This window comes from Stegodyphus dumicola, chromosome X1 (assembly GCF_044657685.1).
Source record: "Stegodyphus dumicola isolate Sdum_Otavi_A_Nest chromosome X1, ASM4465768v1".
Lineage (NCBI taxonomy): Eukaryota > Metazoa > Arthropoda > Arachnida > Araneae > Eresidae > Stegodyphus > Stegodyphus dumicola.
This window is the reverse complement of record NC_140780.1, coordinates 148080140-148097388: the sequence shown is the minus strand read 5'-3', so window position 1 is coordinate 148097388 and position 17249 is coordinate 148080140. Positions and strand designations below refer to the sequence as shown.

General features: G+C 33.4%; 1 protein-coding gene and 1 long non-coding RNA gene across 2 annotated transcripts in view; one reads left to right on the top strand and one right to left on the bottom strand.

Moving 5' to 3' along the window:
• LOC118198446 (sodium-dependent dopamine transporter-like) overlaps positions 1 to 17249 on the top strand; it is a 459018-nt gene that overhangs the window by 266483 nt on the left and 175286 nt on the right. The window contains exons 2-3 of the mRNA XM_085807121.1: positions 753 to 1020; positions 15202 to 15426. Of these exons, the coding sequence (XP_085663247.1) occupies positions 789 to 1020; positions 15202 to 15426 (457 nt within the window). The 5' untranslated portion in view covers positions 753 to 788. The remainder of the gene's footprint in view (positions 1 to 752; positions 1021 to 15201; positions 15427 to 17249) is intronic.
• LOC146993333 (uncharacterized) overlaps positions 1 to 17249 on the bottom strand; it is a 72130-nt gene that overhangs the window by 4064 nt on the left and 50817 nt on the right. The window lies entirely within an intron of this gene.

The window sequence follows — 17249 nt, the reverse complement described above, 5'->3', positions numbered from 1 at the left end:
CACGTGATTAATAAAGATAGAGGTAGATTAATTCTTTTCCATCTTTACGGCAATCCGATTTAACCTGCTAGTTTATGACACTATGTTTACCATTACAAACTAAATCTCCACAGTTTAGTAAGTACTTCGTCCTCTTCGTCCGCAGTCAAGGTACATTTTAACTTTTTGTTTCATTTTTCAGCTGTACAGTTAGTGAAAAAGTGTTCTGAGGGTAGGTTATATAGACCAAAGTATGAAGATAGTCCCAGATTTCAGGGAAAATATTGATATTTTAGTATATAAAAACTTGAATTATACATTAAATTTTTGAAGTTACCGACCTTGAAAGCATGCATGCGGGGTCAAAATTTCGCCTTTTTTTTTTTTTCATGAGGTACATATTATGCTGTAACCAAAGTTACTATACTACAAGATTTGCTATTCCCTTCCTCGTGGGTGTAATATCGGTCATCGGCTGCAGTGCATGCTAGGCAAAGCTCTTGCAGATAAGATGAAAACATTTTCTAGGACTCGATTATTTCTGACTAATAGTAGAAGCAAAGTAGGGAGCAGTCATTAAAAGAAACACAGGATTAAATTTGATTTCAATCAGTTTTGACGAAGCTTCAAACTAACAAATTGAAGGGAATATTTAAAAAGGAAATTGAGTTTATTTATTCCTTATTGCATGTCATATTATTAGAGTTCATTGTTTTTTGCAAATATTATTTACCAGTAAAATATTCTAATAGTTTTTCTTTTTTTTTCCTTAGTTTCAATAGACCTGTTACCGAAGTTCTGAAGAAAAGATGTCTGAGTCGTCGCCGCCAGAAATTCTGGCGACAAAGAAGGATGATCCCACAAAGGAAGCTACTGTTGAAGAAACAGAGAAAATAGACAATGCTATATCTAATATCGTATCCTCACTTGCGAAAAATGGAAGTCCTTCCGCGAGCGAAAAAGACAAAAAGAAAAGCCCTTGGACAGCAGGAGCATGTGATGACGGTTATAGCTCTTATACGAGTACTCCTAAGTCATTGGGTAAGCAATAAATAAGTTACTATTTTCACAACTGAAAACAAACACAATTAGTAATAAATCCTCACAAGTATAAAATGAAAATATTCAATGCAACTTATTTTCAGAAAGTCTTTTAAAAGGTGCGCAAAATACTATACCTTTCAAGTAGCATTTGATTAAAAAAAATAAAGTAAATAGTCGAACAAAACATTTTATTCATGTCTGTCTCGAGGTTGTAAATACGCTGTAGATATACCGAAAACGAAATATTCCCACCAAGAAATAAAGGGGAAACCCTTTATTCCTTTTCTTATACTAACATCCAGAATATGTGTTACGATTGCTCATATGAAAAATATCTTACTGCGTAAGTTATATTAAAGTAATTTAAACATATCTTTATTCAGACATTTCGTAAACGCAGTTGCATGACGGCTGGAATAGTTAACTATAAATTCACATTTAAATTGCGCTTTTCACAGCATTGTAAAAGACTTCTGTGCATATCAACGAAAGAGATGAAAAGTACACACATCAGTATACATCATTTAAGGTTAGGTTATTCAATGATGGCAAAGCATACGATGGCTCTCTGCCTAAAGAGAGGATTGTGTTCGTGTAAGACTTTCTATAGGAAGCTGACTAGTGTTCACATTACATATGAGAAAAACCACGTAAACCAACCATGTCAGCCCGTTCAGTTGGGTTTGAACCCGTTTTGAACTGCCAATACTTAGTAGTCTTAAACACTCGGGCAGTGGTAAGGCCGTCTAGATCACTTAACAGCATTCAAATAATTATTATCGAAACTTTAGAGAATTATAATATAAATATATTTTAACAGTGAAACAATATAAATAACAGTATGTTTTAACCAACGCATCAAAATGAAACAAAGGTCAAATTTACATACTTTTTGTTTGTTTTTTTGTGTACAACTAATGTGCGTATTAAATTACCATCTTGCAGAGGATTCATCTGAAATGGGCATAACATATCATCATATGTAGTGCAATTAATATTATTGCTAAAATATGTATACGTCATTATAAAATGTTGAATTTGTTATAAAATAAAGTATTTAAAAAACCAGTGTATAGAATGTTATTTCTTACAATTTTTTAAAGCCAATTTTTACGGAAAATAAAACATGGCAATTTTTTATCCCGAATAGTAGTTGCAGTATTTGTGCAACAATCTCTAAAATAGTTATATAAAAAAGATTACTTTCCGTTATAATAAAGTCATTATTTTTGTTCTCTTCAGTTCTAAGACACCTTATATTTTCTTTCATTTCTTAAATCATTTGACATCTTTTTGTGCATTCCTTTTTCCCTCTTTACATATCAACAAGAATCACACAAGTACAGATTAGCCTTCTGCTTCATCTTCTTCTGTGATAAATTCCCCTGCCTCATTTGTTCTACCACCAAATGGGTGCCCTGTAGCGGCACGCAATAAAAGCACCACACATTTGTATTTCCGATGGATGCGAGCGAATTTCTTCCACAAAGACATCCCTTCCCTTGTGCTTTGTCGTAATCAAACAAACCAGGTTAAACCAAATCAAACCACTGATAGTTCTACCTAGCTTTAAAAAAAAAAAAAAAAAAAAAAAAAAGAGGGAGGGTCTTTCTGCATACAAATTTCTCTATTTATTTCCATGTTTAACGTAAATACAACCAGTTTCCCTTAAAAAGATATCCTTCCATTTAGGCAGAGAGATATCGTAAGCCGCCTGTCGGCAGAGAGCCGCTTTGTCGCAATCCAAATAATAATCCATCTCCAAATGAAACAAATCGGCTCACAGAAGCTTTAAATGAAAGAAAGTTGGAAGTCTTGGATGAAGCTCTGTTGGCAGTATTTTCCTTCTCATCTGGTATGCTTTTCTTTCTTTTCCTTTTCGGTTTTATTTCTCCGCTTTCATACCTTCTTTTTTCGTTTTAATTAAAATTTTTAATTAAAAATTAAATTAAAATTTTCGTTTTAATTCGTTTTAATTAAAGTCTTCTCTCTTTTTCTGAAGCTTTATTATTTTGATTACCTCCTTTCTTTTTATAAATCTAGCATTTTTTGATGAAACGTCTCAATCGTAGGAAGTTACTTTCTCTTTTTCTTTACCTTGTCACTTCTCAACTCTGATGCTTTTCAGACGAGATGGTATAGTTTGCCGATTTACTAACGATGACAGTACCCAATGTTACTAGATGCACTGAGTTCCCAACAGAATGAAATTGGCGTTTTTAACTACTGAGATCTGCTTCAACAAATTCAGTAGCAACCTCCTTATCCTGTTGCTCAACAGGTTCTGTTGACTCTTCACTGCAAAACTGTAGACTAAGAACAAATTTAAAAACCTGAATTTACTGAACTATATCTGCATAATTTTAAGCCTAACTAATGATAACCAATTTTAAAAGTTGACGGTATAATAAATAAGTACCTATACTCTTAACATTAATTAATAAATAAAATATAAACGAATGACACTCGCTCAAGAATAAAAGCATGAAAATTAGAATCCTACATATATTTATTCATTTATTATTTTATATTTTCGTTTTGTGAATCGAACATCTGAAGACTCTGTAAATAGTATTTTGAAATTCCGGAAAATCACTAAATAGCTCTATATCAGCTTATGCAAGCAGTTTTGCGTATATAGGAAAACTCGCCGATTCCTAAAATACAAGATAAGCGAAAAGATTCGATAAGGTGAACAAAAAAGAAAGTAAAACGTTCTTCGATATGTTCCCATTCTTGTATTAAAAAACAGAGATCTCACTTTTAGAAAGTTAAAATTATTTCGTGTAGTTTATTACGGCAAAGCAGACTAGGGCTATCTGCCTAGAAGGAAGGAATGCTTTCTCCGAGGACTTTCTAAGCGAAATTGGCTTGTATACACGTTACATATGGGGAAAACAACGAAAACGCTCATGCAGCCAGCCTGTTCGCCTGGATACGAACCCAGGCTTTAAATATCAGTGTTCAGAGATCACTCGGCCGCTGCTTGGCCGTTAAAATTATTACTTAATTATTATTAAAATTATTAAAATCGCCTTACTTCTCTTCTCAGTTTGGATTTCTTAGCTTTTTCAGCGTAGCAGTGTCGTTTTCCACTCCATTCCTGTCAGAGGAGTGGAAAAAAATCCTCTTTTGAGTCTCGTATCTCTTCTTTTGACTAAGCACTTCAAATTCCAGTTCAAGTTCTATACTTCTAAGGTATTCACCACCATAACAACGATGCTTTGATGATATTGGAGTAAGTTCCAACGAAGCTGCAGTCAGAGATGAAAACTTTCACTTATTACTTTATTCATAATCATTACACGAAACGTTAACTGCGTAACGAGTTGAATGGCTCATTTTTTTTTTTTTTTTTTTTTTTTTTTTTTCATTTTCCGTTTGATGACATTTTTTTAGCTTAATTTCTAAAATTCTAATTTCTTCTCTGTCTATTTGTAATATACTGTAAAACTAATATTTTACGAAGGCTGACAACTAGTCAGGAAGGCAAAGTTAAAATAAACAAAGGCAAAGTTTAAAAGCGGTAACTCGGGTTTTCTAACATTTCATGTTTATAATTAAAACAAAGTTAAAGAAGCTTGAATAGCAACAGTAGGTTTTTCTGATTGAAATCAATCACACTGCAACTTTGCCTTGCATCTGTACAGACTTTAAGAAATCCAATTATTTTCAGGTCTAAAGAAAATTAAATGAAACTTCCAGCTTCTTCCAGCAACAAAAGTCATTCTTTCTGAATACTAACTTTAATCATTAGCACACAAGTAATGACACATTTAAATAACAGTAGACTTAAGCTTTCTACAAACGATAAAGTTATTCTGCTAGAGGAAGACAAGGAAAAAAAAAGGTAGGATCACCATGCGGTCGAGCGGTAAAGTTTCTCAGCGCTGGGCATTTTGGCACAGCTTCGAATTCTGGCGAACAAGCTGGCTGCATAGTTGTCATGGTTTTCCCAGTGTATAACATGTATACGAGTCAGTTTGCCGTAGAAAGCTCTCCGCAAAGCCATTCTTTACCTAAGGCAGAGAGCCCTCGAGTGCTTTGCTGTAATCAACGGAACAAAAATACTAAGCTTTAGTTAACCAAACTAAAGACCAAAAGTTAAAGACCAAAGTTTAAAGTTAGAAAGACCAAAGTTTTTTCAATAAAATTACTTTTGTGAATATCCATAGCTTTTTCTGAGCAACGGAACGTATTTCTAAATTTCACGTATACTTATATGGATCAGTTGTTATGTTGAAATGCCTTGTTCAAACTAATATCAGATATTTTCTTTTTGTAATGATAATAAAACCTTCTAGACCACTTTTCTTTTTTCCACTTTCCTTGCAACAAAGTATAATTATTTCATGAATCAAGTCAATATAATTTGAGAGGTGCTGTTTTAGTTCTCAACGTATTTCCTTTACCGTAAAAACTATTCTATTTCTTTTCTTTCTTTTTCATTTCCAATTATGTTTCATCCCTCAGCGCATTCCTGAGCGCAGTTTGCTAATCGTACGCGTCCTTGGGCTCGAAAAGCATTCATGGTGGATGACTCGATTTGGAGATGGATACTAGCTGTGGAACTTATTGAAGCGAACCGTATCAGTGGAATAAAAATTCAAATGTTAACCACCACCAAAGGTTTATGCACGTTTTCGTTTCGTCTTTTTTTATTACTTTGCGTTCCGTGCTGTTGCTAAAACTCTTAAACTCCCGAGCATAACATTTCTACGATTAAAAATTATCCCTTGATTCGCATTATTGACGAGTCGTTTCACAGAATTCAGCTTTCTGAGTCGAAAAGTGGGAGGGTAAAAAAATTTTGGTATCAAGATATCGAAAGTTTGTCACTAGTTTTGTTGCTATTCAAGGAAGAAAGGTATTCGAAATTCACATTAAAAGATTTTTGAAGAACTAGATGGTTATCGCTGTTTTAAAAAAAAATATGCTACAAGTACCATAATCTCGGTTGTAGAAGTAAATCATTGTGTAGATCTAATCTTTTTAGCTATCATAAAATATGACTAAATCTACCTAAGTGTTAATCCTTACGAATTCTCGTACAGGTTTGAAGATGAATATAACTAGGGGAAGGGTGTAAAAGACCGTTTTATTGAGCATACAATAATTTACAAACGGAGCGCATTTGCGTGCTTGCAAACACCGACCACTTGGGTGAGAACTTAAAAAACACGTAAAACTAATTTTAAAAGTAGGAGTAGTACAGGACTACACAATTCAATTTTGAGCTAACAGGTTGACTCGTAAACCAAACCGCGGTAAAATAGTAATTCGGTGGCACGAATGCGTAGCCGATATTTAAGTTTAACAGCTGGAAGAATTAGCAATGTGCGGTCATAATAGCGAAATCACGCTCTGGTAAACGTTTCGCTCCAACAATAAATACTCTCGTTCACCCTAACTCACTTATATCCTGGTGTGGAAATACGAGGGGTAAGAGAAAACAGAAAAAGCTCACAAATAAAAGTAACTATTAGTAAAAATAAATAAAACCCTACAAATATAAATATGACATCAAATTTGTGATTTTCTTACTTTGTTCTGGTTATAGACATTCAATATAATTACGAAAAAAATAAAGATCTAATTGAACATTCTACTAGCTTCCTGAAATCAAATATTATTTCCTAGACCTGACGCTAATAAATGTTCATACATGTATATAAGATAAAGAATATATAAAATTAAATTTTTACTTATAATATATCCTTAAGTCACCTTTTAAATTTAGTTATACATCCTTTCTATCCTAAAATGTGTTACATACTTGTAGTAGATCTTTTTGAACTGCATCATTTCAGAGTCAATCCTTATGATTCCGATATAACTCTCATTACACATGTATTTACATAATGGTAAAATGCCTTATATTCAAGAGCAATGTTAAATTTTGCAAACAAAAACTTATAGTAGTTTTGGCTTGCAAAACTTAATTAATTTATCTAATAGAAGTAGAATGGAATTATTCTTCTCTAACATCTACATCGTAATCCGAAAATCTCTTGCTTACTTTTGCGCCGCTAAAGACGTGTCTGCTACTTCCGTTCTCTCTTCAGTTCCATTTCTATAAAAAATGGAAAATATGTGCATGTATTGTTTTGTTCTGAGAGAACTATGCTTCAGTAAAGAAGATCTGTGAAAACTTCATCATGCATTCACTTCTTCATGCAAGAAAGTTTCTTAATCTAAAATTGTTTTTCGATATTTACGCATTATACTGTCGGTCGGCCAAGTAGCGTTATTTAGCGCAATTACGAATGACCATGACCTTTAGAATTCCGCAGCAACGATTAGCGACAGATGCCGAAATTTCCGTCAACCGACAGGATAATACATAAGTACTTATTTTTCATTATATGTGTGTGCTCAGAGATAACTATTAGTATTACTCAATATTACAAATAAGCTTTAATTTTTTAGCGTTCTAAAACGATTTATGAGCAATTCCATACAACGAAGATCACTTAGTTTGTTAATAAATTCTCACTCAAAATTTATATAGGTTGCACTGCGTGTAGAATAAATAGGGCTTTTTTCTATGCATTTGTGCATGTTGATTTTAAATATGAATTGAAACTTTTATATTACTCACAGTTGTTAACTGATGCCACTTGTTCACATCTGCTGGTGGCATGCATATGCTTTCTTAGAATATATGAGTACATAAAGTTCAAGCAATATATATAAGTTTACTGAAATTAAATTATATTATATGATTTTATTTAATTTAAGCCGTCTTTTATTCTTTACTTCTTTGTGTTATTCTTTTCACATTACCATTTCGTTTAATTTATGTGTTATTGCGCCGCGCAACCGAATAGTGGTTAGCGACGCTGACTGCCGTACCGAAGCGCCTGAGTTCGAATTCTCGAGAAGGCACAGATATTTGTAAATCTGTAGTGTCTGTGAGGTATGGGGGCACTCTAAATATGTGGCGAGCCTAGAGTCCTCTGGAGCGAGAGAAAGGGGGGAAGACCCTCGGACCCTTTCCTCTAGGCTGCTCTCCATCAAAATTGGAGGCGGGACTGAGCAAAGTCGTACTCTCACCTGTATGGTGCTCAAGACTGTTGCCAATGACAGGCGCAATCTTGCACTCTTTGCCACAATGAATTTTGTGGGCTTGTTCTGATGTTACTGTCAGTCAAATGAGATAAATCACAACAACAACTTGTATTATTTCTTACTGTAAAAGCCGCAGAATGCTTTGGAAGTGTGCCAGTCTTACTAATCCTTTCTACTACATTTGTAATAAGTTAACATTTAGAAGTCAGAAGTCCTGCCATAGCTAAAATAATATCTTTGAAAGTTTCGAAATCCTCAATAAAAGCCTGAGCAAGAAAATTACGAACGGTCGATTTGCGTGGATTTAAATTAATTGCTATTCTTATTCCACTTCATTTGGATTACCTAGAATATTGTGATTTCCTTAGCAGATGAGATGACAAAGACATGAAAAATAGTTACACATCCAAAATCATTGGTCAAATCGAACATTGTTAATTTCAAGAAAGTTTAATATGATCAGCTAATTACTTTCGGATAATTAAGGATCCCTAAAATACGTACCTTTCGCCGCTGTACATTAAAAGCTAAGATTTGTGATGGACTTTATTAATGGTTACAAACGCAGGCTAGGATTCCATACCTGAGAAATTAATGTTCTAACATAAATGATAATGAAATCAAACATGCCACTTTTGTGGGACCAATATTTTGAAATTATTTCTGGACCAGGCATTTGATCAGCAATTAGATTCATTTAAATAGCCTGCATGGCACTTTTTCAAAAAGGCTTCCGGAAATTATGTGGAAAGATTTCTACTTGAATATTATGAAAAATAATTTATAGATTTTGAAATTCAAAGAAGGCATGATATGCAGATGCTCATCAACAAATTTCCTTTCCCCAAATGAATTCCAGTATAATATGGATTCATAATACAAATGTTTCTTAATCCAAGAACAGCTGAAAAAGTAGTATATTTCTACATTTCAAATTATGTATGTCCACGATACATATATAAATTTACATCTACTCATATATTTTAGGTTTGGGAGACATACAGCTAAAATTTATATGTATCACAAAAAGCGCTAAGAAAATTTTGATTACATTTTTGAATTCAACTACAGAACTACAATATTTTAATTCGTGATACAAACGAAACATGCTAATGCTGCTCAAAGTTATCTATACGAAGGATCAGTTTGTCATGTTGTAATGAATTAATGACTTCTTCTGGTTTTCCTTAAGAAGTAGAGTTCAATACATCTAGGTAGCATCTTGGTTTAAATTTCTGGTGAAGGAGTGGCTGATTTTTCGAAATTCACTGACTGATTGATGGATAATAAATCGTCAATGCTTTGATTTGATTGACTAGGTCTCGTCCTCTCCGCCAGTCGCTTTCTAAGTGAGAGAGGATGAGGTTAAGGTAACTCATGCTTTTTAATGATGTTATAAGGTATTTCGTCCCTCCTTCCAGCATGCCGTCGTGATGTAACGGTAGCATACTCGAGATGTCCGGGGTTCGAGTCCCAGCGAGGGCATTGCACATTTTTCATATATGCTGCTTCATAAAACCCTAATGAGTCTACAGGGTAATGGTCAGCACACCGAGCTAGCAATTCAGAAATCTCGGATTCGGTGAGAACTCGAATCTATTTTTCAAGATTCGTGTTCGTTAAAAGCGCCTATTGATTCTACAGAGTTATCCAAGAATTAAATTTCAAATCATTCATTGACAATAAATACATGGTAGTCATCGATTAAATATATTCAACCAATGATATTAAATATGTTTCTCATTCAAGAGATCAAAAGAGAAACTTTTCATTTTAAATGAATGTTCTCTCTCGTCACTTCTTCGCAAAGACTGTTTTCATTACTTTTTAATTTTTTCTCACGCATAGATAATTGCATTTCATTAAGTATAATATTACTTTAAACGTTATAATTCTGCGAGATTGTCCTTCAGTTAAACATCATTGTATATTCCTCTGTAATTTTCGAAGAAGTTTCTTTTCAGACATACACGAAGACAAAAAAGGGGCCTTTAAATTTCAAATGATAAAACATTTGTGTCGGTGAGATTATTATCTTTTCTTAGAACTCCACCTTGATGTTCAACGTTTTTCCTTTATACTTCTTAAGTAATGTAATCTTTTTCTATCGCTTTTCTATCTGAGCTATTGAAATTTAGAAAAAATGTTTCATCTCCATAACCTAAATTACAAACTTGAGAAAATAATAACAATGCATTTCTTCTAAAAAGTAAAGAAAAATTTAAAACTAAAATGTAAATAAACAATAATAAAGTAACATAATACATAAAACTTTAGTAATGGGGAAAACATTTTTCATATCTTCTTACTGGATCGAAATTAAGGCAACGAGAATGAAAGTTACGTATAGTTGTGACAAGCTTTCCTTAAGCATATGTAAATATGTGAATTTGAATATGAAAGGCTATATATTCCTGAGAAGTTTGAAGTATCTAGGGTTTTCAGTGGTAAAAAGGATAAGTTCTTGTTTCTGGGGTATAGTGCACTCAGCATTCAAAACATCCAGCAGTGCCTATACCAGATTTTCATTCTATATTTTATTGTATTAGTTTCATGCAATATGCACTTAGGCAGAACAAAACTTTCCAGCCTCACGTCTAAAACATTGCTTCACAGTTATTTCCTCTCGCAGCAGTGCTATATTAATAAATTTTAAAATTCTATTAAAGAAAATGCTTGCATTGTTTTGTCACTACAGAAAAATGCTTGCATTGTTGTGTCACTATTTACTAAACGAAGTAATGCAGGGAAATATTGATGTGAACAACCAATGCTCAATTGAGATAAAAACAATTTAGAATATCAAAGCTAGAAACAATTATAAACAGATAACAACATAAGCACACATATATATATACATATATATATATATATCAGAAATTATCCATTTTTAATATTTCCTTAGGTTTTGCGTTAAACATTTGATACGATGAAAAATCATTGGAATATTAAGTCCAAAGTGCGCCATACAAATAATGAGGGAGTTTGCTTGCGATTCGTGATAGACTTTCATGAATATAAAAAGGAACTGACCTTACGAATCGCAAATATAAAAAGAAATTGAAATTCCACGACTATAAAAATGAATTGACCTAGATAGAATTAAATGAGAGTTCTTCCATAACAATTACGTATTCATTACCCCCCGCAGAGGAAGTGAAAAGTAGGCAAGGCTTCTCATTAAATTCTTGGGTTAAAGTTAGTAGTCCCTACTGAGAAATAGTCTTGATCTGTAACATACGAATTCAAGGCACTAACTGGAGGGGTACTTTAATCCCGCGCACCAACATCATCAGCCCCGACAGCGGTCAGAATGGTCATCCCTTGATACAGCAACGTACGGAAGACTCTCAGAAAACAATTTCTGAATAATACATCCTAGATTGGAACATTACCCACAGACCGTCCCTCTTACAATCCAGATTTAGCCCCCCAAGCGATTATCGTCTGTTCTCCAACTGAAATCTTATTTTTCTGGAAGTATATTTAATGATGATGATGGCATGAAAAGAGCAGTTATGGGGCATTTAGACAAACAAATTTTCAGATTAATTTTGCAGGGCATAAAGTGGCTCTTTAAATGATAGGAAAAGTGTATTGAGATACAAGGATATCATATTGTAAAATGAATAATTAAAAATTTCTTTATTTCTTTCGGAAGTATATCAGGAACTTTGAGATCTACCTACATATTATATTTGTTTTCAAAAATAAATCTTAAAAATCCATCTAAAATTTCAAGGTCTTTATATTATCCCTTTATCAAAAGAAAAAGGTAACTTCTCATGATTGTAAAAAATCTCCACTTCGTTTTGAAAAATTTGGTTCGCATCACCACATCCCGCCGTAATGTTGAAAATATTCTTATAGTCAAATATTCATTATTCAGGTGAGAAGGAGTAGCAAGCAAGCGGAAGAAGAAAAATTATCTTTTGTTTCTTTCGAGGAATATAAGTTTTAATCCTGAGCACATATCTCCCCTTCACTATCGTCGGTCTTCTTGTTCTCGCCAGCTGGTTTGTCGAAAAATCGCAATCTGCTTCTTCCTGTTTCCATAGCAACCGATGAAAAGTTCTTTGTCTCTTCCATACTAATGAAGGATAAGATTCTGTTTTATTTATAACTAGTTTCCGAGAGAAAGATTTACCGTTTTATTGAAAAAGACTGAAATTTCTTTAACCAAATATCTGAGCATTCTTCATCACTTGCTAGCTCTTTCGGAATTAACAAAGGAAATTTAACAGAACAGTATTCAATCTCATAGAATATTTTATTGAGGTTTTCCTGTTTATTGTTTTGACTATTAAACTAATTCTTTATAGTTTGGTTTGGTTTGTTTTATTTAATTATGGCAAAGCACACTAGGGCTATCTGCCTAACGGGAGGGATGCCTTCTTGGAGGACTTTCTAAGGGAAACTGGCTCGTAAACACTTTACACATGAGGAAAACCACGAAAACACCCATGCAGCCAGCCCGTTCACGGGATTCGAACCTAACTACCAGTGTTCAGTGACTTTACCGCTCGGCCGCTGGTGGGCCCTAATTCTTTATAGAATATATTTACTGCTTGTATGTTTTATTACGCGTTGAAGATCATAAAGGATATAGTATTATGAGTTTTGCATTAATAATACTATAATGCATTAATTTACAGCTTATTAATTTTATTTACATTTGAGTTGCTGAGCTAATACCTGGTGCATAATATATTACAGAAAATGCTGAATATGCAGCTCATTGAATACGCATGAGGTTAAGTTTCTTTAAAAGAAACTTGTCATTCATTTGCTCAGTGTTATAATATTAGAAATAAATGTGTAAGAATTTAATTTTACCCAATGTTAAGCAAAGAAATTACTTACTCTCCAATAATGAAGAAAACAAGAGTGTTGAAATTTTTTGCGAAATTAATAATCGTCGACTGAAGTTTCATTTACTTATTTATTATTCTTTCAACTGCTCTAATATATCGTTCTGAAGTATTTTGAACCCACTTTATTCAGATTAATCCACCTCAAAATAAGGAAGAACGTGATTTTGTGGCTAGCTGTGTTACATCTCATCCTGCAAGCAGAAAACACTAATCGTACATAAGACAGATAACCTAATCTTACATATATACAGATAAATGCTAATGAACTCATAACGCTTAAATCACAGAATGGAATGGAAAACAGAATTTTCAAAGAGCTCCGTTGTTCTTTCATGCCTATCATGATTTCATTTCCTGAAACCTTTGTTTAGAGCAGGGTTTCTTAATTTGTGGGTCGCGGGACCTGCAGCAGGGGGTCGCCAAAATTTTAGCAGTTTCGATATTTCTTTAACTTATTATAATAATTTTACAATTACCAAATATTTTTACACAATGTGTCTGAAAATAGGTAAAGATAAGACAATACAGATAAAGAAACAAAAGAAAACGTTTCAACGCATTCTTTTTATAACATAAACGTTCATTTTCCTTGCTTTACACGTGACGCTGTCATTTCGTCTGTTAGTTATTTAAAATTTTCACATTGTTCTATGTCTTAAATTTAGAAATTAAAGTTAATGACCTAAAACTGCAATAGTATATTACAGTACACGTGAAAATATTGACAGTTTCACTCACCCGTGTGTCGGATTTGCGCAATACTTATGGGGCAATACTTACGTTGCATTTCAGGACTTAACTTACTTTAGATACCTTACACTACTCTTTAGAGACTTTTAGACCACAAAATTTTTGTAAATATTATGGGGTCCTAGGGGGTTGCGAAAAATGTCTGTGATAAAACGGGGTTGAAACTGGTTTAAGAAACCCTGGCTTAAAGCAATGTTTCAGTAGCGTCATTTACTGAAATAGAAAGTGTCATTTTACTTACTTGTAAAATTCTTATTCTGACAATAAAAGAATTTACCACACGTCGTCTATAAGAAGACAAGAGAGTTTGTCCATAGCAGGTATCTTTACGTGCAGCTGCCATCAAATGACATGTATCAAAGCTATGATCAGTCTCCTGCCAAAATACACATATAACTACTCTGCAGCAAGGCAATGAACAGCTGCAGTAATGGTTTGCCGAACTTCATACGATATAGTGAGTGGCGAGTGCCCTTTTTATTTTTTGGACTTAACCACAATAGAAAAAATGCATAAGAATCAGACCTAAAGATCCAATCTGAACGCACTGTCATATTGTGAACTTTCACCGATTAAAAAAAAATTAGGTACAGATAGCAAACATGTTGAAGGCAAATGATTACGAAAGCATACCCATTTTAGCCTTTTTTATATCAGGTAGTGTGTGTGTAAATGGAGGCAAATCAGATAGAAACGATATTGTAATAAAAACTCTTAAAATTTCACAATGCTTCATTTCATGAACCTGACATCAAATCAAAGACATGCTAAATACTTGAAGATTTCTTTGTCAAGCACAAGCAGCGAGAAAAGGTCGTCATCTGTTATTTCAGTCTATCAAATAAAACAGCGAAACATTACTTCACTTATTTACGCAACAGCTTTTTGTGGCAATGAAATGCTCAGTGTTAATTCAAACTGTTTTCAATCATCTCATCACGTTATAATAAAACATTTTGATAAAAGCTATAAGATTAAAAGAATGTAAGTACTACTTTTTGCATTTTTCAAACATCCGCTTACAGCACTGTGCCTTAAATCTTTCGTGTTTTCTAGTCCGATTTTCCTTTCTCGAATTATACAGTCATTACTTCCCAATCAGTCAAAGAGTTTTGTTGTTCTGGGATGTTTTTACTCATACTCACAGGAAAATTATGAGCCTATTTAAAAACCTTTCATTGTTATATGCCTCAAAAGTATTATTTTTAATTTTAGTCATAATAAAAGTTAAAATTCCGCCACTTTCCGATTATGTTCCTGCAAATCATCACCTAACATAAATATTGGCATGAAATAGCAATAGCAATCCTAAGTACCCTGTTCTCTTGAGAAAGTCATAAGTGTCTTTAATTTTTTTAATACTCTGAAGAAAGAATAGCTCATACTAGTATTAATTTATCGTTTTTAAAATATTAAAGAATATTTTTCATTAAAATATTTATTTATCCACGTGTACAATTATTTTAATTGTTTTCTATTCCAGACCACAAGAACTGTAGCGAAGGGCAACCGGAAAAGGCATCTCAGTTGCCCGATGGTGCTATAATCATCGCCTTGTCACAGGACCAGGTTACGGCAGGAAGCGAAAATCCGGAAGAAAGACCGACGTGGAGCAAGAAAGCCGATTTCCTCCTTTCCATTATCGGATTTGCTGTCGATTTGGCGAACGTTTGGAGGTTCCCTTACCTCTGTTACCGAAACGGTGGCGGTAAGTGGTGAAAGAAACTAAATAAGATGTCTCTCGACGAATGGGAGAGGCCTTTTATCGCTAATACGGAAAGGAAACGCTTAGATAGGATCCCATAATATCATGTTCGAAGCCTATAACTTCAGTGACACTCTCATTCTTGCTTCAGATAGAATAACTCTCCACGTTGCATTTCAGGACTTAACTTACTTTAGATATCTTACACTACTCTTTAGAGACTTTTAGTCTCCAATTTTTGCATGGCGATTACAATGCAAGTAAAAAATGCAATCTTCTGCAGATGCCAATTTTTACCCCAGTATTCAGCAATTTAGTTGAGTTTCTTGAATAGTAACTCCTTTTTTGAAGATAATAAAATAGATTCGAACATTGATTTTAGCAGCGAATAATGTTTTACTCTTGTTGAAAAGGTACCTGCGCTCTTCCTCGAAAAGCGTAAAATCTGGTTTCATTGAAATGAACTGCAGAAGAGGTTGAATTTTACCCCTTGTTTCAAGTTGGCATATACCCCTTGTGCTTATTTAGTCTTTTTTTTATATATATATATTATTGTGATTTCCGTTAATAACTAACAATAATAAGGAACTTTGGAAATATCTTTTTCTAGGAATTATGTACCGTATCGGTGTTGCCATTTGGTAGCATGCATACCCAGCAAACCTGTTTAAACACGCCCACCTGTTTCATGCAATATCCAGCAAAACGTAAAATGAGGGCCCACTAAAAAATTGCTTGATCTTGGATGGAAATATGTATTGCATCAGACTAAGGGGGCCTTTTAAAATCTTTTTTTTTTCCGAATGTTCTATAGCTTTCTCAGGGGTGACTCAGAACGTGTAGAACAAATCATTTCCACATATCTGAGCAAAGATTTAAAAAGTTCAGTATCAGTAGCATATGTCAGTAACCTAAGAAGCGAATCAATGATAGGAAATGTTAGATTATCGAACAATTAAACTAATTCCTCGAAATAAAGTATAACTTTTTTAACAATCCAAAATATATTTACACCGATGTAATAGAAACTGTATTAATTTACGGCCAAGATGCATTGAATTTCTCTGTTGTATAAAATCGTGGCGGTGATATTAATTAAAATTGTTCATTTTAAATTTTAGTTCCCCTTTCAATAAAGGAAACAGAATACAAAATTATTCCGATTAATTCTGTTTAATTGATCCAGAAATTTAAAAGACGTTATTACTTTGTTATTTCTGTATAGTAAGTAGATATTTATCTGTACTTACTTCTGTAGTAGTACAGATATTTGTAGCCTAATAATGCATCTGAAAATGTTCAAATTAATGGATATCAAAAATAAAACTTATGTATACCCAACAACTATTAAAAGTTAATAAATTTGGCCAGTGCGTATGAGGAAAAACAGCATCTAAATTTTCTTCTACATCAACTGGAAACCTGCGGTGGGGATAAACAAAGGAAGTAGAACTCATGTGATTACGAAGTAGAAAGCACTATGTTGACAAAAAAATGTATTTCTAAAGGGTAATGAACATTATCAAAATGCACACACCATTTATTATCAAATAACTCTAACACGGACCTATAGATATTAATCATGTTTGGCGATAGCTAACACTTGAGACATATAGTTAGGAAAGTAGGCAAAGCCACAAATGATTAACTACTGGCGTAATATTAAAACTACTGTACAGAGTGAAAGACAAAACCAAAAAATGGAAAAATATTTTACTTTATCTTGTTGCTAATGTCGCCCCATTATAAAGTTATTCCTCTCTAAAGGTCTCTAGGTTAAAATAGATGTCTTGTCTGAAGCTCCAGGATATTTCAGCAGTTGTGAA